General features: G+C 37.0%; 1 protein-coding gene across 1 annotated transcript in view; it reads right to left on the bottom strand.

The window, feature by feature from the left end:
* Positions 1-22,225, bottom strand: part of EIPR1 (EARP complex and GARP complex interacting protein 1) — an 89,507-nt gene that overhangs the window by 30,371 nt on the left and 36,911 nt on the right. Inside the window, exon 4 of the mRNA XM_037392354.1 lies at positions 14,662-14,818. Coding sequence (XP_037248251.1) covers positions 14,662-14,818 — 157 coding nt within the window. The remainder of the gene's footprint in view (positions 1-14,661; positions 14,819-22,225) is intronic.

The raw sequence follows: 22,225 nt of genomic DNA, 5'->3' as shown, positions 1-22,225 counted from the left end.
CTGTGAGGAATTTCATTGCTTTTTACCTACACGCTTAGCAAAACAAGCATTAGATATACGGGCAAATGACTGCACCAGTTTGCTTTAATAGGGAAGCCAGGCTATGCAGAGAAAATAAATTATGCCAAAAAAGAAAAATAACGCCAAGTAGATGAGAAAGATGGAACTATAACTAAAATGGTGTGTTGGCTGACTCTTCAACCACTGCACTTTCCCCTTGGGCAACAGCACAGATCAAAGAACGAACTAGCCCCTGCATCCATCTTCTGCTAAAACCATGACCCATATCCTTATTACATTGTCAATCCATGGAAATTAACTACTTAGAAAAGTTTGTTTGTAATGAGCTCCCTTGTATTAGGACAAAATCACTTTATCCAGCCCATTAAGCTACCATCATGTTTTTAAGTGTGTTTTAACACCAATATGGAACTAAAATGTTTCTATAATTTGCTCTAAACTGAGCTGTTCTGTCTGTAGTATTGCCAATCTTATTTTCAGAAGTGTTTCTTGTTAAAGTCGTACGGTACAACTTGGAAAAAACATAGGCAACTGAAAATGAGTGTTGATACTAAAAATGATGAAGCAGTTGTGATTACACATTCAACCAACATTTTTCCCATAATCTTGAGAAGCAACCAACTGGCACAGGCATGGTTACTTCAAAATTTCATATGGTCCTACTGCACAGATATATCAATTAGATCCTTGTAAAAGATGAAAACATTTTATGAACACACATAAAAATAAAAAAATTAATGCACTATAATATAAACTGCATGTGATCACAGCTGACCTTCCACAATCCAGTTTTCCAAAGTAAAATTTAAAGAGAGCAGGATCATTGCACAACTGGATGGGTAACCAAGAAATCTTTAAGCTGATTCTGATCACATTTATTTATTTTAAGTCCATCCCTTTTCTTACATATTGCTGAAAACGTAAGTGGCATTTAGTGTTGATATATATAGATATATTTTTAATTATAGACAATGAAATCTGGTTTGACCAATTAACTCTTAAAGAGCTCTTCCAGCCAGAGATCAATGTTCTTTTATGCCTGTTGATGTATTTGCACCTTTCCTGCACTGATAATTGAACTTGTAGTTGTAAAAGCTAGATTGGAAGCACTTTCTTTGATGTTTTCAAAGTTAGGAAGAAATTTCCCATCTTTAAGTGTCACTGAGCTTCAAGGTAAAGAATTTTTACAGCTGAATACGGTGTGCTAATTAGAGCCAATTATAACCCAGCCGACATACCTTGAAATGAAAAGGTCTCTCCACATTCACTCTGTCCTTGTGAGTTGCCCATTTTGCTTCTATTTAATCTGTCTTTCATAAAAGTTCATTGTTTTATGGGTGTGGTTGTAGCAATCATTCAGATTTTATAATCTATGTGAAGGTTACTCAAATCACTCCTTGTAACATGTTCAGTTGTATTCTGTATTCATGACAATGCTGAACATGGAAAACCATAGAGAAGTGGGCAAGGGGGGAAATACTAGTGAGTGAAAAGCAAGTGTTTTCAAGCAAGATACAAATTTTAGAAAAACTGAAGTTTTCATTTAGAACAACTTTCAGACACAGCAGAGGTGGTGATAATCTTTAAAAAGGGAGACAGATAAACCAGGCAATACCATTTTCCTGAGTGTACCAACAGTTGCTGATGCTTACGGTTTTCCAAAATGGGCAAGATAATTGTCAAATTCACAGCTGCCACTCAGAAACTGAGTGTCAACTTCACCACTGCTCTTTAGATAATCTATAAACAGCAGACAAGCAATTATATTTGTTGCCTTTTACCCTATTTTGTTATCATCTGTCTCCCGATGCTTTAAATTAGCTTCTAGCCAGCAGGTTTTGGTAAAAAAAAATAAATAAATAAATCCTACAGAGAACGTTTTCCTAGTAGAGAAAAAAAAAGAGAGTTTAAAATACTCAGTCAAATGCACACAGGAAAGGCCTCTATTATCTGTGTTTTATGCTGAAAGGATAGTTAACACCATCATTTATTAACATACTGAGCTTTTACAAATGAACAATTCAAGAGTTCTCCATTGTAGACTAAAGAAGAACAAAGCAACATGCAAACGCTTTCATTGATGTGAAATGCAGTCAGCCACAATGTGTTGGACAAAGCAAGCATTAACTAATACTTAACCATAATTATAGAACTGACAACCATTTATTTCTATAAAGTGGAAAATGTTGCTAGACTGAAAATTCTCATGCACTGCAAAATGGAAATTACACCCAAACATTTGGTAACTGAGCAGCACACCCTGCAGTCTCAATGTAGCCCATCAGAAAAAGTCACATTATGGACTCAAATATCCTGCCCTCTTTGCAGTACAGTTATTCAAATTTAAAGACGACTCCGCTAATCAGGTGATTAGGACATTATAGGAGATCAGACTGAGGACAGCCTAGAACCCACAATCCTTACTCTTTACTTAAGTGCTCTACAGAGTGGCTACATTTCTGGAAAAAACCAGTTCTGGCTATTTTGCAGTGTATTGAAGTCTATTCTGCAGGTAAGACATGCAAGTTATGCTTTGTCTCAAACTTCTCAGCCACTGAGATATATTTTGGTGTCTAGCTCCTCAAGACACAGTAAACCAAGAACCACAGCTACTTTTCACAAAAAAAGTGAAAGATAAAAGGTGAACGTATTTTAGTTGCTGTTTTAGCTAAGAGGTAAGAGGCTACTGAGAGGCATGAGAAAGGAAGTTAAACATTATTTTGGACAAGAACCTCAAAGACAGCTGTGCTTTATTCTGATTCTTAAATTATTTTTACATTCAGAAAAATAAAACTGCTGGACAAATGAATACAAGAGTACCCTAACAAGGAGGTGACAGAAAAAGCACCTGCCTTTAAAATTGTTTTTAAGGCTTTTTTTCATTAAATTATCATACTACAGTGCTGGCAACCCCACAAAGTCTTTTGAAAAAAATCATAAAGCAGAATGCAAAATAATAAAGGCTCCTTGATATTTTTATTTACTTCACTGCATCTCCTTGCCTACTAGAGCTGTGACTAAACATGTTTATAGTGAGAAAAGGAATTGTGATTCTTGCTTTGTGGGTCTAATTAGTTTCATCATTGAAAAGGTATTTACGTACATGTAAACATAATAAGACAGCCTGAATTTAGGAGATCACAATCCAACAGAAAACATGGTAGTGAATTTGTTACAAGAAACCAAGATATAGGACTCTGATGGTTAAGCAGCAGCTCCTAAATATCCATTCTGTAGAAGCAGCTATTAAGATGCTGTTGATGCTACTCATGATTTAAAGGGAATGACCAACAGGTGAACACCTCTGTGGTACATTACAATCTCAAACTTCTGTCTGGCTGGCCATGGGTTTACATATTAATAAAGCATGAAACAGCAAAGCAAAATTGTGCAAATTGATTATACAGACTGTACATATGAACTGACAAAAGCTGTCACTGGTAACATTTCAAGTCACAAAACATCACAGATGTGAGTTAACATCTGTAGCTTGTAGTTTAGCCAACTTACCTACATTCTTTATATACCTTGTGGCACAATAAGAGTAATCACTGGCGGATGCAAAAGCAAATCAAGCTACGTAAGCAAATGGGTGAAACAGTAAATAGTAGACCTGTTTTATACAAAGGAACCTGCAACTAACCGTATTCGACTTAATACTATCAACCACGTTCTACACGCATTTATTTTTGAAGTAATACAACACACAAGTTCTACACGTGGACAGTTCTTGTAGAGTGTGTAGTGAGAGTTTTTACAAGCGTAACCTACAGTTCTTCAAGGGTGTAACCCAAGAAATCCTCCATTCCTTCCCATTGAGTTGTGGGGAAGCAGATATTCCTTCTGCATTCAGAGAGATAGTCCATATGAAAATCCCACAGAGTAAGGAAGCCGTGGACAGCACTAACTGAAATCCATGCTACAAAGTAGTTTTGTAGCAAGGCCTTAGTAAGGTCATGAGGCTTCTCCATGTTTATTTGGTATTGCAGACAAGTCCTTAGAGTTTATTAACAATATTATGAGGCTTATTTTGCCTGCTTGTCGTCACAGGTATTTGTTCCAGACAAATGAAGAATATTAATTCACTTTTCCAGAAAAATTTCTGCTTTCAAAGATATAAAAGGTATACTAGATTTTTTGGGATGCTGCCTTCTCCTCCAAGGTCCGCCTCTTACTGGCATATGCAGCACACTTACGAGAGATCGTGGATTTTTGCTCAACTTCACGCATGTTGGGATTGACTGCTCTGAACTTGGGAGAAAGTAATCCTTGCAATATTAAACGTTTTCTTTAGCCCCTCTTCCCCCTAGGGGCCCTATCCACACGGGACTTATTCAAGCAGATCCCTGAAGAGGCCAAAATCTGCTCTTCTGAAGTCAAGGGTTGCGAGCTTGGTTTTTACCCTGTTCCCTCCTCTCGGGATCCTTAACTACACCATCAGTCTCATCAGTCAATGCTGCCTTTGTCTTTCCCATCCACAACCAGCTCTTCCTTCAAGTATGAGGTCCAGCAGAGCATCTCTCCTCCTTGGCTCCTCTGTCACTCACATCACGAAGTTATCTATACTCTCCAAGAACTCCCTGGGCTGCCTGTGCTCTGCTGTGTTGTCCCTCCAGCAGATACCAGGGTGGTTAAAGTGGCCCACAAGGACCAGGACCTCCAAACATAAGGCTACTTCTCCCTGTCTGTAGAAGGCCTCATCTAGCTGTTCTTCCTGATGAGGCAACCTACTACAGACACCCATTACTTGTGTCACTCGTAATTGTCTGCTCTTCAATCCTTACTCACAAGTTCCATTTGGCTCATCATCCATCCCCATGAACTGCAGCAGCTCTCTCTGAGAGAAGACAACTGTATTCATCATCATCCCAGCCTGTCCTTCCTAAAAAGCCTCAGTACTCCTTTCAGTTTTGTCTGCAGCTATTTTGTCTATTCAAACTTAGTAACTGGAAAACATAATATCACATGCAGACAACACATTTCCTAGTCTTTTTAGTGTTGTTAAATAGTTATAATAATATCAGTGTACAAGAAGAGACCATAACCCCTGGCTTCCCTTGGTTTTGGTTTGACCAGAGGAATACTGTTATACTACTGTGTCTTCAATTAAGACAAAAACACACCATCACAGGGTATTTTCAAAACATCTCCACTATATAAAAGACAGTTTACCAACAGATCTTCCAGTATTTTTTTGTTTGTTTCTTTCTGGGTGTTTTTTTTGGTTTTGCGGGTTTTTAGAGGGTTTTTTGTTTGGTTTTGTTGTTTGGTTGTTGTTTTTTTTTAATGAAACCTGGGGAGCTGTTTTATTCTCCTTTATTCTCTTTTGGAAGGGAGAGAAGAGCTTTTTTGGGGGTGGGTGGGTGATAATTAAAAAGGTTACGCATTGTTTCTGACATTCCATGAAACATTCAATACAGTCTAAAGAATACAATAGATTAAGAAAGTTAGTATTTCCTCAAAGTAATGAAAATTGGATTCTTCACAAGAATATTTAAATATTAGCGCAGAAACACTCGCAAATAAAATAATTATCCAAGGCAAATATGCAAAACCTTTTTAACTTCATTATGTTTCACCCATGCCTTTCCATATTGCTGAAGTGCTAAACACATGTCTACACACAGGACAGTTCTTGCAAAAGTTTTAAGTTTATCACATTACCACAGTGAATATTTTACAGTAGTCCATTAATTATCCTACTGTTACTGATGGCTGAAATATCCAAGCAGTCAATGGTTATTTCAAAACATTTTGGAAGTTCTTTTTTCTTTTTGCAAGTGTTTTAGAACAAGCCCATGTGAGACATGTGCTGAGATCGCAGAACATATTATAGCTGTAGTGGGTTTTTGGTGACATGTCCACAATAACAAAAGGTCTAGAGTATATGCAGCTAAATTACTATAGGAATGCAGTGTTTGGCAGTATAGTTTATGGTACCTGTTGAACTCTGTATCCCATACCAGAAAAAGCACTTTACTAAGCACAGAGTTGTGTATCTGCTTGGAAGATTTGCAGATACTATTACACAGACTGATCTTTTTAACAGTTTTAGGAACAACTCACTAAGGAGCTGAAACCTATTTATTAATACGAAGAAGAATCAATTGACAAGATGCTTTGGCCAAGAAACATGACCAAAGTCAAGTAAGAACTGTTCAAAAAAGTATGTACAGTTTAAAGATCTACATGAGTATTAAAAGCTGTTTTCACTTCCTTTCTTAACACTAACAGGAAAAAAGCTTCAAAGTAAGGAGCAACACATTTCACATAAGCAGAGACTGATGACAGGTAACTCCAGGTGATGGTAAACTGCTATTTACAATAAACAGTACATGTAGAAAAATAGAACCTCCCAGCATATATACGAGTTTCTTCTATGAAATTTGAAGGGGCGGGCAGGAAAACAGTGTGTAAAGATAGGATTCATTTCCAAAGCAGATGGACAAAAGTCATGTAACCTCTATCATTCCACAACATACTGCTCATGGAACAGCTGCTGCCACAGACACCATTTCCATTCTGTTGCTTGAACAGGGCTTAAAAAAAAAAAAAAAAAAAAAAAAAAAAAGAGTGAATATTATGGATATGTGACATGCCATGAAAGAAACATCTAACTGGCTTGTCTATTGAAGATCAGTAAAGTGCTCAACCTCAGAAAAACATTATTGGTATGAACGCTTGGCAGGAAAGCACACAGGGAGCTGCCATGTGAAAGTCGTGCCCAGCCTCTGGAGGACACACAAATGCCATTTGTTTTTTCCATGTACTAATATGAAGATTAAGCGCTGAAACCACCTTATTTGTGAAACAGCTGGAGTGGACAAAAGCAGTCTCTGCAGACTCATTTCAGAGGAAATGGGTATCCACTGGGGGGGGTGGGTGTGTGTGACAATTTGAGTATTTTCATATGGGATTTTTCGAGAGATGGCAACACAGATAGATCACATCCTCATTAATTTATTGTTGTTGGTAGCAAATAGGGCATCTGCATGGTTGGAGGTGGGGGGAAAACCCCAGTAAAACAGAATACTCCTAAGTATGTTTCTCCAATGATTTGAAACACGTATATAAGAAGAAAATTATGATTGCCTAGGATCTGCATTGATAGCTGAGGAAAATCACCAGTCCTTTCAAAAGAACAGCAAAACCAACAATGCTAAAGGTTTACATGGACCTGGCACAGATGTACCTTCTAACACCCCTAATCTACTGACTGTGGATACTGGGGAAATTTGAGTTGAATAGACTGTAAGAAGCGGTTGGGACTCTAGGTGATGTGGTCTCCCTAAATAACCTCTCCATCACACTGCCTAAGACTGAGCACCGGGCACCCCTTATGTTCTCACACACATTTTATCAAATAGATGCCCTTAATTACAAAGGTACAAGGATCAATTTTTTTCATTCAACAGACATCCAAAAAGACATTTAAAGCCCTGAATTTTTAACTACTGTGTAAGAAAATGTCAGCAATATTACTTTATCTATAATCATCCCAGAATACCGTGCTAAGAAAGAATTCTACTCTAAGGAATAAATATTCAAATAGTAAATGCTTAATGCGGTTTCGAAGAGCAAGTAAAAGTCCAGGACAAAGAAAACAGGGATACCTGTTCAAAGCTCGTTCCTTGTGAACATTTAAAAATCTCCTGCATAACTCACCTTTTCCACCGTACTGCAACGTTATTTTTTTTTAATGTTTCCCACTGACCTTTTAAGCAATTTTATAAAAAAAATTAAATAAACTCAGCTAGTATCTATTTAACCTGCAAAATCAGCTAAGGCAGACTGCAACCTTAGTTCTTTTAGTGGTAAAAAATAGCTGAAGTAGCATTATAAATAGGAAAAAAAACCTTCCAGAAATAGCTCAGTTTGCTTTCAACAGGGAAAAATCTCAACTAATTTGGCAGTAAAACTAGGGAATATGACAGCACGGTGAGAACCGAAGCCAAAAACTACTTTCAAGTTTGGAAGAAGTGAAATAGTACTCTACAAACCCATTAGTTTTTAATTTTAGCATAACACAATTTCTGTACTTTTTTCTGTATCACGGTTAATAAATCCAAGGTAAACAAAAAACCTGCAAAAACTTCAACAAAATGAATTATCATTTCAAGCATATGAAGTCTATTGAAATTAATCAAAGTGGTCATAAATTAACTCAATACATGCAGCAAGTTCACATACATGAAACACAGCATAATTTTCCCTTAGTATTTTCTTCAATGTCAGATTTTACTTTCATTAAGATTCCCTTTGCTTTACAAGATAGAGTCTAATAAATTCTGATCAAAAATTAACATAATAACTTGGGGACATAATATTTTATTATTTTACTACCCAATTAATGAATCACAGTTGTTCCCTAGTATATGCAATTACATTGAATACCTTAAAGTTTTAAATTTGCAAAATACTAACCACTCAAGACTACCAAAAGCATTCAAGGGAATGAAAAAGTTACTGGTTCCAGACACGTTAAGAGTATGATAAAGGGGAAAAAGACAGAGAAAATGTGAGAAACAGAAAACAAATAGTTGAACATTTGGATTTATATATAACACATGGATTTATTTACAATAAAGCATAATCAAAGATTCAAGAGAGAAAAATCCTGTAAAGAACTCAGGATATCCCACAGAATTAAGGTAGCAGAGGAGAGAGAAGTAGAACGTAAGATACAGTTAAGAATTTTACTATTCTAGAAAGGATCAGAATACGAAGGGGAGAGTGTCAATACTGATAAGCAGCTAAAAATTACATGCCTAGTAAAAACACTTGTCATAGCAGGCTTTTGCTAAAAAATTTCTCTATACTTCGTCTTTGTAAAGTCAGAAGTGGCTGATGGAGAACGTAAATGTGTGGAATGAACCAGTTGTGCTATTCCTAAGTGCTGATAATTTTTGAATCCATCTGTAATTAATCAGCTTGACCGACATGTTTCTCTTGATAGCTCGGAAATTTTGTGCATTATGTGAAGAATTTAAAGGCGTACAACACAGTATCAGTTGGGTGGCTGTTACAAAAAAACCTTAAAACCCCCTGGAGTTTAGTTTATACCCCTACCCATATAACTGGCACTCCTGACACTCTCCAAGAAAACACTATGCAAATAGAGTTATCTCCTTCTTCACAATGATATTTCTGGTACTGGGACATATGAAGTGTTAAAATAAGATAAGGTCTTCATATCAAAAGACTTCTGACTGTATGTGTTACATGCCTTTGCTAGAAAACACATACAACAGTTAATATACTATATATTCAAGACCATACGATCCTCCTACAAGTAGTACTACTTTCCTGTTTAAATTCATTAGACATTGATCATTAAATTGTTTTGGACTTTTTTTTTTAAAAAAAAGTGAAACACTACGGCAGAATTTTAACATATGTATCCTGATGCCTGACAGTGGTGTACTATAGAAGAATTAATGTTACCAACATCATGACAGGAAACAGACGTGTTACACAAATACAATGTGCAAGTGTTAGAGCTATTAAAAAAATACCAATTTTCTTTTAAGTTTCAGATTCTTCCGCTTCTAGGCTTTTTTACTTGAGACAACGTCTTGAGGTGTTTGGGGGGTTTTGTTTGTGGGGTTTTTTTTGTTGTTGTTGTTCTTTTTAAATACTATTTTAAAGACCAAAAAGACTAAGTAAAACACTTCTGGAACACACTTACCTGTCTTCCAGGCACTGATTACAAATATGCTTAACTTTCAACAATTAATGGAATGAACATGATGAAAACAAAGCAATAATACATTATGTATGGCATCTTATGTATCTTAAATAAAGTAAACATTCATTCAAGTTGAAAGGACTGTTATAGAAAATTTGTACTTTTGTTAAAAGCCGACCTTAATGAGGTTGCTTCATACTGTGCAATCACACAGCCAAGAGATGGTACTTCTCAGAACTCTGTTTGGCAACCTTAGATGAAATACCAAATAAATTGTAAGTACTTAAAAAGTCTGTGGGAATAGCTTATTTATAGTAACTTTCTCCTTTGTGACTTCAAAGTTTAGTTTAATATTTTAGAGACAAACATTCCGGAGTTCTTGAAACATCTGTGACTTCTTAAAAAAATAATTTGTCTTCCTCTCCAATTTCTCTTAGATGTGATATTTGCAAGTCCATATTTAGTATGAGTTGAGGAGGCTACACTACTACTTCAGCATGTAGAGAAGCTTAATGAAGTAATCTGTCGTTATTCCCAACATATTTACCCTTTTCCAACTTTTTTAGCAACTGACTTGCTTTCCATATAAAATGTGAATTCTTCATTCCTTACTTTTCAGGCCTCCCACAACCGAGCTCCCACTTTTCTGAACTTTGTAATCTCCATTTGTTTTCTCTTTACACCTGTACCTACACTGTCTAACGTTTTCCCCATATTTATATTGCTTTTACTTTCTTACAAATTTACTCCGTGGACCACCATCCAACTCAGTCCATTTGTTCCCCCTCTCTTTTGAAGCACATACCTTCCTACTGAGTAACACCTTCCTAGTATTATACCTGCCAAATCTGGAATTCAAGAAGTAGGATGTTAGGCAGAGACAAGCAAGCCTGATTCCAGCAGATGCAAGAGGAGAAACTCCAGCTTTGCACCTTTACTTCTGACAACAAAAGTCCCTGCTGAGATCCTGTCAGGATGGTTTCAGCTAGGACAGAGTTAATTTTCTTCTCAGTAGCTGCTGCACCAGTGCTGTGTTTTGGATTTGGTATGAGAATAACGTTGATAAACACTACTTAGCAACAACTAAACCATCAATGTGTTATATTAAGTCAAAGACTTTCCAGTTTCTTAGGCCCTGCCAGCGAGAAAGCTGGAGGGGCACAAGGAACTGGGAGGCAACACAGCCAGGACAGCTGACCCAAATAGCCAAAGGGATGTTCCACACCATGAACGTCACGCTTAGTATATAAACTGGGGGGAGTTGGCCAGGGTCTGCTTGGAGACTGGCTGGCCATCGGTCAGGAGCTGGTCAGCAACTGTACTGTGCATCACTGTTTTATTTTCCTTTCCCTTTGGATTTTATCCCTCTCCCATCCTCTCTCCTTTTTGTTACAAGTATTGTTATTATTTCAATTATTAAATTGTTCTTATCTCAACCCTCAACTTCAACCTTTTTCTCTATTTTCTACTCTACCCCACTGGCAGAGTGGGGTGGGAAAGTGAGTGAGCAGCTGCGTGGTACTTGGCTGGCAGCTGGCGTTAAACCACGACAGTTCTTAATTTAAGATCTCACAGATTACACCTCCTCTCATGGCCTGTGGTACCCTCCTCCGAGGACCATCCTGTCAAGTCCATCATCAATAAAGTCTGTAGGAAAACTGAGGATGAAGTAGAACAGTAGGTCACCACTAAAACCTAAGTCTTCAGTATTTTAACAGACACAGTTTCAGGGATTCCTCCAAGCTACACTCAAAGGAGTAATCAAAATCTAATTAAATGCAGGCTTGTTTCCTTGGCCTCTTGTATCCAGGCTGTACCCTGGACTGCTTCTTGCAAGATACCCAATGGCAAGTTCCTTCAATTACTGAATCTTAAAACATTGCATAGACCAACATACCTATGGTTATATATGTGTAACACTGTAAATACATACATTTACAAAAAAAAAAATCATTTATAGAAAATTCTTTTCTTTTTTAACATGTAAATCCCCATGGATCTCTGCAGTTTTTCACTCTGGAAGTAATTCACTTGGGAATTTTGCACTTAAAATCTTTGCGCTTTGGCTCACATGAGGAACAGTAGATTGAGAATGAAGAAAAAAAAGTCTTAGGCTTGAACCAAACAGCGCAATTAACAGGCCTATTTGTTTGCCTAATTTAAGTATCTGCTTCATTTTCTGAACTCTGTGCCATACAAGGGTTTGCGTAAAAATTCTAACAGGTACCAGATTCAAAGCTTAGATGCAGTAAACAATCCCAGTAACTGAAAGTGAATAGTGATGCTTAATTTTTAAACACAGTAACTCATGCAATCCAGATAAAATAGAATTATAGAAAAGTACATTTCTTTTTCACTTGCCTGTAATGTCTTGGAGATCAGATTTTTGTCAAAGGTTTTGCCAAGACTAGAAAATAATTTCAAAAGATCCTGAGCAGGAGGAGCATAGTGTCAGACATATGCAAGGAAAGTTCAGGATTTTAGTCACAATCGATTGGAAATGCTCTTTTGGTCTTAATTCACAGAAGAGAACTGGTATTAAATAAGGCCCTACACGTTTTATAAGAAATTTCAGAGACATTTGAGCACAGCATTCTATAAAAGAGATGAAGATAAAGATAAGGAAACACAGGATCAGTTCTTCTTAACACCAGTAAACAATTGGGCAAAACCAATACCTGATGCACCAGACCTGAAAAAAAAAAAAAATCCCCCTTTGAGTTCCCTAGTACATGAACCTAGAAACACAAAATCTGTGAGATAGCTGAAAAACTATCAGACCTCCTTAATGAAAGAGAAAAAGAATGCAAGAAAATAAACCTTAAAGAAAAGAAGAAATAAAGCAGAGCAGGAAAAACGTGAACAAAAGTACAAGGAAATACAAACAAAGCCTTGAGAGAGGCAGTGGATGACACAGTACATAACCAGCTGCATTTCCAAAAATTATAGTCAAATCTCAATTACTTATGACCTGCAACCCAGGTCCACAAATACTGTGAAGCATCTGTGCTATGGATGCCGAGACAGACAAAATACCTTCCCATGAGCTACTGCCTGGAATCACAGAAGTTCACACTAGATGCCACAAAAGCAGAGATGAGCATTACACCCTGCATCTCTAAACTGTACTGTCAACTATGGCACTCTTTACTGCCCAGCATATAAAGATGTGATAAAAGCCCAGTTTATGTTTTCACTTTTTTTTTAAGCACATTCTGACTAATCATTTTCAAAGTTAAGCCTTTATTAAATTTAAAATGTATAATTTCAAAACTTATCATGACATAAAAACTTTTCCACCCTTAACAAGGGTAGTGGTTGTGGTACATGGCTCTACTGCACCCTGTGGATTAAACAACCTCCTTAAAGTGCATGTGGTCACACTGAACCCCTGGGTTCAGTGTCCATTCTGTGTTCTGTGAGTAAAATGTACAAAACTATGTTCTAATGGCAAGGCAAATGACCGAACCAGCATAAGTGTTGCCCTTCTTACTGTGAGTGTATGATGCCAGACCGCTGATCTTGTACAAAGCAGTTGTATACACCAGAATGTTGGTCTTACACTGAAGTTTGAAGAGTACTTACACTTAGCCTTGAGAAAAACTGATTTTCTAATTTATGGTTGGTTCTAACAACCGTTGTATTGTAAGTGTCTAGATCCATATTTTTCTAAACATCTGAAATGTGTAATAGAAAATAATATTTAAGTTGCTATTCATAGTCAACACACCACTCAGTGGGGCACAGCCTGTTTAATCACACACATTTGGCACAAAATGTTTGTTTCACTCATTTATGTGAGTGCTTCCACTATGAGTGAGGCAGGAATAGAAAAGCCTGCTCTAGAACAAGATCCCCTTACTCAGCTGTGCTCGTCTGAGATGATATAAGGGCTACTAATGCCAAGTATTGCATTTATTGTTGCATCTCTGTAACACAGGACACTTCCAAATCTTTATGCGTATATATACACACATACATAGATAATGGGTATTAAATGGTAGCAGATATTTGTGAGCACTAGTACTGAACAAAGTCAGATGACAGGAGACAGAAAATTGTACATTAACTTGCTACAAGCTATATCAGGGGAAAACCCTGATTTTTGTCATTCATATAAATTTACATCCTGATATGGAGTGATATGCCCCCTATTCCTCCTCTGGTGATCAGGGTACCATGCAGAGTTCTGGCATCCCAGCATCAGAGGTTAGGAAAATTAAAAGACAAAATGTACAAGTCTTAAGGAATAAAAGATAAAGATTTAAAAACCCCCACAAATAACATTCCCAACTATATTAGAAACCAATAACCTAAAGGTTTCAACAATAAAAAGGGGGTTGGTTTAATATAATAAAAGAGATATAAAGAGAAGTATTCATATGAAAATGAGTAACCACAAATTAAAGGATACTACCATGCAGAAATTCAACATTCTGGGAAACAAACCGCTGTAATACCCTCTGCAGTACTGCAGCTCTCCTTGTCTTTTCTTAGGCAACAGAAAGGAGTATTTAAACAGGCATCATATAATATAATGAATTCACATCCTTAACAAACAATAAATTACTTGCACTTGTGCCAAACCAGTTGAGTGAAGAGTGAAAAACAAAGACCAATTTGCAACATCAAATTTATATTCCATAAAAAGATTGAAAAGCTAAGTATTATACCTTTGTGCAACACAGGTTTTAGATGGGGGCAGGTGGGGAGAAACACATTAAAACTGTACACAGGCTGTTACTCCATATGTGTTTGCAGGACTATAATAGATGTTTTTAATCTATGAAACATCTGGGAGTAAAAATCCAATTTGTATTATTTTTTTTTTTTAAGATGGAATAGTTTTAAAGTGTATAGCATAGCTTCTACAATATAAATCTGCACAAAACTAATAGCACAGGTCTATCCGTTAGGCTTTTTCTAGGAGTATAAAATATGCAGAATCCTACCAGGCCATATTGCCATGGGCTGTGTTGTCAAGGTGACAGAGTAGCTCCAGGGTTTGAGTGTTGCTTGATGAATCATCAGGGGATTCATGACTGCCTGATTCCAATTCCTTCGGCATCCTCCAAACAGCAGCACATGTCATGACTTTACTGTCTGAAGCTAAGCAACAGAGAATAATGTCAACAGTTCATTGTATGGAAGACATAGTTTGTATGCAGTGCACCAACATTTACACAAACCTATAAGCAATGCACATCTGCTGTTTAATATATTTAAAAATACTACACCAAGATGAATGCAAAGAATGCAGAATGTGGATACAGGCACAGACTTGAGTTAGCAGTCAAGTTGCTGCAAAACTCATAATTAGCATGCATTTAATGTGCCTCTCCCTGTTTAAAGGCAAAATTCAGTGCTCATGAAAACATAACTCTTCAGGAGACAAGTTTTTCAAGCTTCATTCCCCATACCGATGTTAATGAAAATGACCCACAAGTTACATTGCTCAATTCCTTAACAGTAAGGATTTACAGATCGTTTTAACATTTGTCTTTTAAGGGCTATCTTCAGTTGAATCTATAGCATTACATTATATCCTTTACTACTAACTGTTTATTGCAAAATTAAGTTTTCCACGTAAGCATACTCCTCTAATCCTAGCAAATAGGACAAACCAGATAAAAACAGCTTCCAAGAGACAAACTGAACTTACAGGCATATAGCAAAATATTACAATTTACGATGAACAAGCCAACTGTAGATTGTGCAGAAAATACCATATGGTCTATGCACACATGGCACTACCCATCACCCCATATAGCAATTTGTAGCAGTGCAGAACGGGAGGGGACCAGAGCAGCACTGCATATGTTCATGTTGTTCCAGCCACTGGTCCACGGTTTGCAGAAGACGAATCAGTATTATCCACTACAGTAGGAACAAAGCAAGCAGCCAGCCGCAGCTACATTAAGCAAAAGCAAGGGGAGCAACTATCTGCTGGAGGATGTGTTCAATGAAAAGTCCAGGGGATAAGCTGCAATGAACGACATGTTTTCCGTTCTGAGGTCATTTCGAATGCCACTTTTTCACAGTTCTGCCTTCAAGTGCATTGTAGCTCATTTTAGTGCAGAGTGCCTGATTACAGGGCCATGAGCAGATGTGAGCAACTTACACCAGTGGAAACTAAAACGGGAACAATTGTAATGAGAGTGTTTTCAAGAGGAAGGACAGTAAACCTGAAAAAGGCCTTCTTAGGCTAAAATGACATTAATAAAGGGGTAAAAAAGTTTCCATTATAAAGGTCACCGATCTGGACGTTCTATATGCAAAAAAGGCACCCAAACAACAGAGCATCGGACAAAAAGCAGTTTAGACATAGTAAACAAGCCCAAAAAGCAAGAATGCAGATGTATTTTAAAAGTAGACATATGAAATACAAGCCATAGTTAATTAGGTCAAGCCACTAATAGAAAAAGGCCACTGCCATGAGAAGGAAACAGGGGTAGGAGGAGGACTTTAAATTCAAGCACTGAATGCAGAACACACAAATGCTGGGTATTTGATAGATTGTACTAAATATAAAAAATACGTATGATGCACATACATGTTCTACAGTAATTTGGCATACACAGGTTGAACACAGTATCAGGAGAGCATACATCTAGAAGTAATGGATAATCCCTTACTTACTAACACTCAATGGAACTTCTACTAACGGTAGTGCATGCCAACTTAGCAGCTATTTCCAAATCATCTGCAGCAAATCCTTTACTCTAAATCCATGTAGCACTGAACGAAGAGGAGGAAGCAGCAGCAGATGGCTACCTTTCTTTAGCAAAGGGCAAATCAATGCCCAGCATGCGTCACATGCCATACAAATAATAATAAATGAAACTGGAAGTGCAATATAGTTCTAGAAGGTGAGATCTATTGAATGTTTCACCTCAATACTCAATATGTGACAGAACATTAAAGAACACAACAGTTTCTAGTAGATTGTAATTACTGAAAGGTCTGTACCATCCATGTGAAGTGTTAGCTTTTCCACTATAATCAAGATCTATGCAGAGAACCACAAAAGCAAATGATGGAAAACAAACTACATGTTTCTCAAGCCACCTTTTTTCTCAGCACAGCACCACAACTCTTTAAGACATCATTGAAATGTCACGAAGAAATCTGACATTCAGGATTTTAGAGAACAGTAGCCTAGACCACACACTTTTGAATACACTGGTATGTCCAATCTCGTTGAAGTACTACCAATAAATATTACCTTCTACTTTTCTTTAGTCGGAATTTAATCAACAAGGCTCAAGCTAGAAATCAGTGGCTAAAAATAAATGCTTAAAATTTCAATGTGTGACATAATTAAAAATCAACTGAATTAACATCTACTTTTTGTTTTTACAGCTAGCTAATGAACACAAGTTTTTATGTGGCTAGATGTTGAAAACAAACTGAGACTGGTTTTACGTATTGTTCTCTTTTGATAAAATGTAAAATTATTCCTACTAGAATATGAGTGTAATGAGATTATGATACACAAAACATTTTTGTATTAACAGTTATTGTGTAGTATCTTATGCAATTTTTAAAATTTTTTCATCATTAAAAAAATTGCTCCCAGTCTTGTATATTCGCATTTATCTTTAAAGTACAATTCTAAAATTAAGGATACCTATCAAACATACTAGGGTTCCCAGCAGCACAGTAGTCAACCACTCCTTCTCAAATAGTGTAATTAGTTGTTAGTTTTTTCTATCCATGTTTACAAAGTAGAAATTTAAAAAAATAAAAATGTTTTTAGTTTACAGTAAGAAAGGTTCAGTGAGACAGGTATCACACCTTTTTTCACTATAAATAGAAACCTTTTCTTTCTCATTACTATATTAATTACATTTTGTTGTTTACTAAAAGTTTCTTCTCATGTTACCATCATACATGTAAATAAGCTTATTACCTTCACTTCCACTTATAACATAGATATTCTTGTACACAACTGGTAACAGTATCTTAAGTACAGGTTGGCGCAGAATTTCACATGCAGAATCTTGTGCCATTCCATGCCTATTTCACTTCATCAGGACTGGTGAAGGACAAAATTTGTTGCGAATCAGCAAAAAAGAGACAACAGGCACAAAATTCCTCAATACTTAGGACATTATCCTCCACTTTCAGCTGGGTTTGAAGATGCTCATGGAAAATGACAGCTGTCGAATGACCATCCATCATGAACAACTGTATATGCATCACAAATCTTCAGATCCTAATTTTAAACTTTGGATGAATTCTAGAATTAAGTATGTGGCTGAAATCTGTAGAGCAGAGACTTGATTCAGAGCACTATCAATTTCTCCTTGCACTTTTTATGTAGTCTTCTACAGTTCTAACATTTTATTAATTCCCAGATGCATGAAACCAAAATGGGATTGCTACCACCTCCCACAAAAGTAGTTTTAGATATGCCTAGCCTTAAGGAAGGCTTAATTTTCTTTTCTGCAAGTAACTTTTTAAAAGAAACCATTTTTTACCTGGTAAAAGAGAGGGCAAACACTAGTGGTTAGTGAAAGCATCACTTTGTTATATCAGATGAAGTGGAGCTGTTCTGTGGGTCGCAATTCCTCTTAATCAAATAACCACTAACAACAAGCTTACAGTAATCCACAGACACAAGGTAACACTCATTGCATAGAAATCAAATTCCCAGAAAAAGCCCCTCATGGCTGTGTGACAAGCTTGCTAACGGCATACAGCATTTGTGGAATTACCAATATAGCCTTATTTCCCAAGTGATCATATTAAAATTTAAAAATCCACTATTACTAAGTAATTTCACTACCGCTACCCATTGCTTACCTAGAATATCTACAGGCAGAGAGAAACTCCAGATTTTCCCTTCTTTTACTATTTTCACATCACCCTACTGCATACACACATACAAAACAACGTTGTTTTTATCTACCACCTCTTTGTATTATTTCTTAAAAATGTTAAGAGACCAATATGAACGTAATATGTAAATGACAATGACAGTTATTCTACAAAAGAAAAACAAGCAAAGCACATGGTGCCTATTTAAGTCATGCTTCTATGCCTGCCTTAAAGCTGTTCATGTAACTGGAAACCACTTTTCCATCCCTACCTCATATTGAAACCAGAATTCTTATTTATGTCACAGCACCAACACAGAAGAGAGTGGATAAGGTTAAGCCAGTTTTCGTTACCAGTGCATTAAGAAAAAAGTTACCGGGTTCAACTAAGCATTACTGAACCCATCTTGAGAAAGTGAAAGTTAAACTTTTATAAAGAACAAGTGAAAGGCTTGCAGAAGGGAGTCCCACTGTATTACTAACTCGTTGCTCATGTGAAGCAATCCAGGAATGATAATGAACTGCTTAATCTTTGTCACATTTGTTCCTCCTCATTCAAGAGAAATCCCTTGTTTAATGCATTGTGCATCTTCAGTATACCTTTTGCTAGGTATAGCTAAGGATGGAGCTAGATGTTTTGTTCCAAGTCCAACAACCCCTGTTAAGCACTGTTTCCCCAGGTTCATCAATACTATCTCCTGGGCAGAGGATACCATCTGCTAGAGTGATTGTACACAGTTTCATCTACCTAGTTCTGTTGACATGATCCAGGCTTACAAACAAGCAAGCCAGAATTCAAGGAATAAGCAATAATCCCACATTCTGACAGCACTAGGTTAGGAAGTAACTACACATGATTCTGACAGCAATGAGTGTGCAATAACCAACCACAGAAAACAAAATTTGGTGAGTTTAGCGAAAACCTGATAACTGCAGTGATAACTGCAGCTAAAGAGCACAAGACCATCTTTAGATGCCTACTTCACAAGTCTAGCAAGTAAGAAAACTCTCCGCATGCAGAGCGTGCAATTTGCAAAAGGTCACAACTTGGTCAAATCAATACCAATTTTCACTGCGGCACTCAAAAGGACTTCTCAATGAGGGCTATTTCCATGACAATTTTCAGCCTTCCACTACCAGCTGTTTCAACACACACACAAAAAAAAAGTCGAAATTGTAGACAGGTGAAACATCCTGCTTATCTTCCTCTAAACATTGTCCCCCTTGTAGAAGTAGTCACCTCTGAGAAAGAAATAAGCCTGGGGGAAAAACAATAAATCTGCCTGAAATGTAAACAGAACAGGAAGTTATTAATGAGAGTTTGAAAAGTAACACATATGTAAAGTTAACCACAAGTACTCATTACTCCTTTGCAGAGTTACATCACACTCAACAGATCAATTCACTGTATTGTTGCTGCTGCAACGCAGTAGCCAGCGGACGTTCCTTAGTACTATACAATCATTTTAGGACTACATACAAAAAGAAATATGGATTTAAGGACATGGACTGCTGATTCAAGATGTAATTTATTTGCTCAGGACACAGAGTCATTCCTGGTCTTGTGGCAAATTATAGTCTTTTATGAATTTACAGATTTTTAAGCTAGAAGAAATTGTCTTCACACTTTACACAATGTTTGATTTTGCTTCAGCAATTCCTACAGTTAAAGGCTCAATGAAAGAAGTGAGCTCTGTCACATCTCCAAATTTAGAGAGAACATAAAATTTTAATTTGTTCAGAATTATTACAAAGAATCCTCCAGAAAACGCCACAGACTGCAAAACTACAAAGAATTCAACTGAACATCAGGTGTCATAAAAATCTGTTTATACAGACTTCTTGAAAGATACAGTTTATTCTCTTTAATAAATAACAGCTTTAAAAAGGACATAACATGCAGTCCCAGTAAACATACTAAGAAACCAATTGATATCTGGACAACTGATGCAATAAATCAGAGTAGTTGCACAAGAAAGATGCAGTCTAGTTTGTCACTGTAGACAGTAAGCGTTCTCATGTAGACCTCTATTTGGTTTTCTTTTATTGACAACAAAAAGCTATACTTGTTATGTTGGAGCTATGAGGATTTTCCAATTTAAAACAACCCAGTAATTTCATTGTTTTCCCACACTGAATCCCATTACTGAAATTCTCCGTCCCAAATATGTTTTTTGTAAGGAAGCTACAAAAGAAACTATTCTACTTAAGAGCTTGATGGTTTGAGTTTTAACAAAAAAGAAAGGGAGGGTAGTAAAAAAACCCACCTTAAACTACTTTGGAGAAACTTCCATCGGTCAAATATCAGTGAAACAAGCATGAAACAGAAAACCAAAAAGAATATATGGAATATAAAAAACAAATCCTCATCAGAAGTGTGGATGCTAATCGACACTCTGCAGTTTCAGCAGAGGTCTAAGTACACACAGAAAGCCAGAAGCTCCATTTGCCTTCCTCTTTCAGGTGCAGGCTGAGGCACACCCAGAACTTGATAGAAGTCACAAAGTACTACTGCTTATCCATGTTCTGCCTGCCACCAGTTCACCCACTGAAGGCTTTCTCCAAAAGTGATGTTAGTATCTTTTACCAGCAGTAAGTAGAGACATTAGAAAAAACTGAAGGAGAAACTTACTTTAAGAGTGATTAAAAACAACAGCAGTCATTATTATTTGGTAACAGTTTCAAACAGGGTTTTAAGAAGTTAACGTTTTGCTTAAGTAAGTGTTGCCATAGTAGAAACGGAAAAGTGTAATACAGTGAAATGGACGTACAAGAAATACTACCACCTGCCCCTCCCACCCCCCCTTCAACAGACCGAAGTGTATTTTGATCCAAATTATACAGGTCCACATCAGCCAACATTACAGTTCATTGCTGTTCAGTCATTTACCTTTCATTCTTCTGGCGCCACTTGCTGAATAAAACCTACCATGCCACTAAGGTATGCCGATACATTGAACAGCTGCAGTCCTGACCTGTCAGAAGCTTACAGCAGTCACCCAAAGCAGACCAGATCCAGCTCTGGTCAGTCCTCCCTAATTATTCCATTTTACAAAGCATTTTAACCTTTGTGTTCAATCAGTCTTTATGGTCTTTCTTAACTAAACACGTATGATTAATCAGCCTTGATTGTTTTTCTTTCTCCCAAAACTGAAGCCAGTTATTGTTAGTCTCCTATTCTCTTTTTGAATAATTTCAAAACACATTTTATATGTACGTTAATAAACCAGTATTTAAAAACTAATTTTCTATAACCAATAGCTACACGCATCAAATGGTAGTATCTACAGGAATGATGTTTTCGTTTCACATTCTGCTGTCATTCTACTCCATTCCCCTGTGTTTAACCTTGAAACCCAAATGACAACGCTCCCGACATCACTGCCTGCCGACATTCACACTGAAGCTAGAGGAGCTGAAGTATCAGTGCCTGACAGGGTTTGCTCTTTGATCAGCTCAGGTGGTGCAAAGCCAGCTGGCTGCAGTTACTCTGTTGCCCAGGGAACAACAACTGAAGTGTATACTTCCTAAATCTGCACGGGAGGCCCTTCTGCAGCATTGCCACAGCAGCTCTAAGTGGTGAAGCTGCTATAGCTACAGCCCAGCTGGTGCCCATTAATGCTCACAGTATGACAGGAACAAGCAGCTAGTGTTCAGAAGCCTCCTTCTTTCCATTGACAGAGTTATCACTCTT

Source organism: Falco rusticolus, chromosome 6 (assembly GCF_015220075.1).
Source record: "Falco rusticolus isolate bFalRus1 chromosome 6, bFalRus1.pri, whole genome shotgun sequence".
Classification (NCBI taxonomy): domain Eukaryota; kingdom Metazoa; phylum Chordata; class Aves; order Falconiformes; family Falconidae; genus Falco; species Falco rusticolus.
This window is presented reverse-complemented; position numbering and strand designations above follow the sequence as displayed.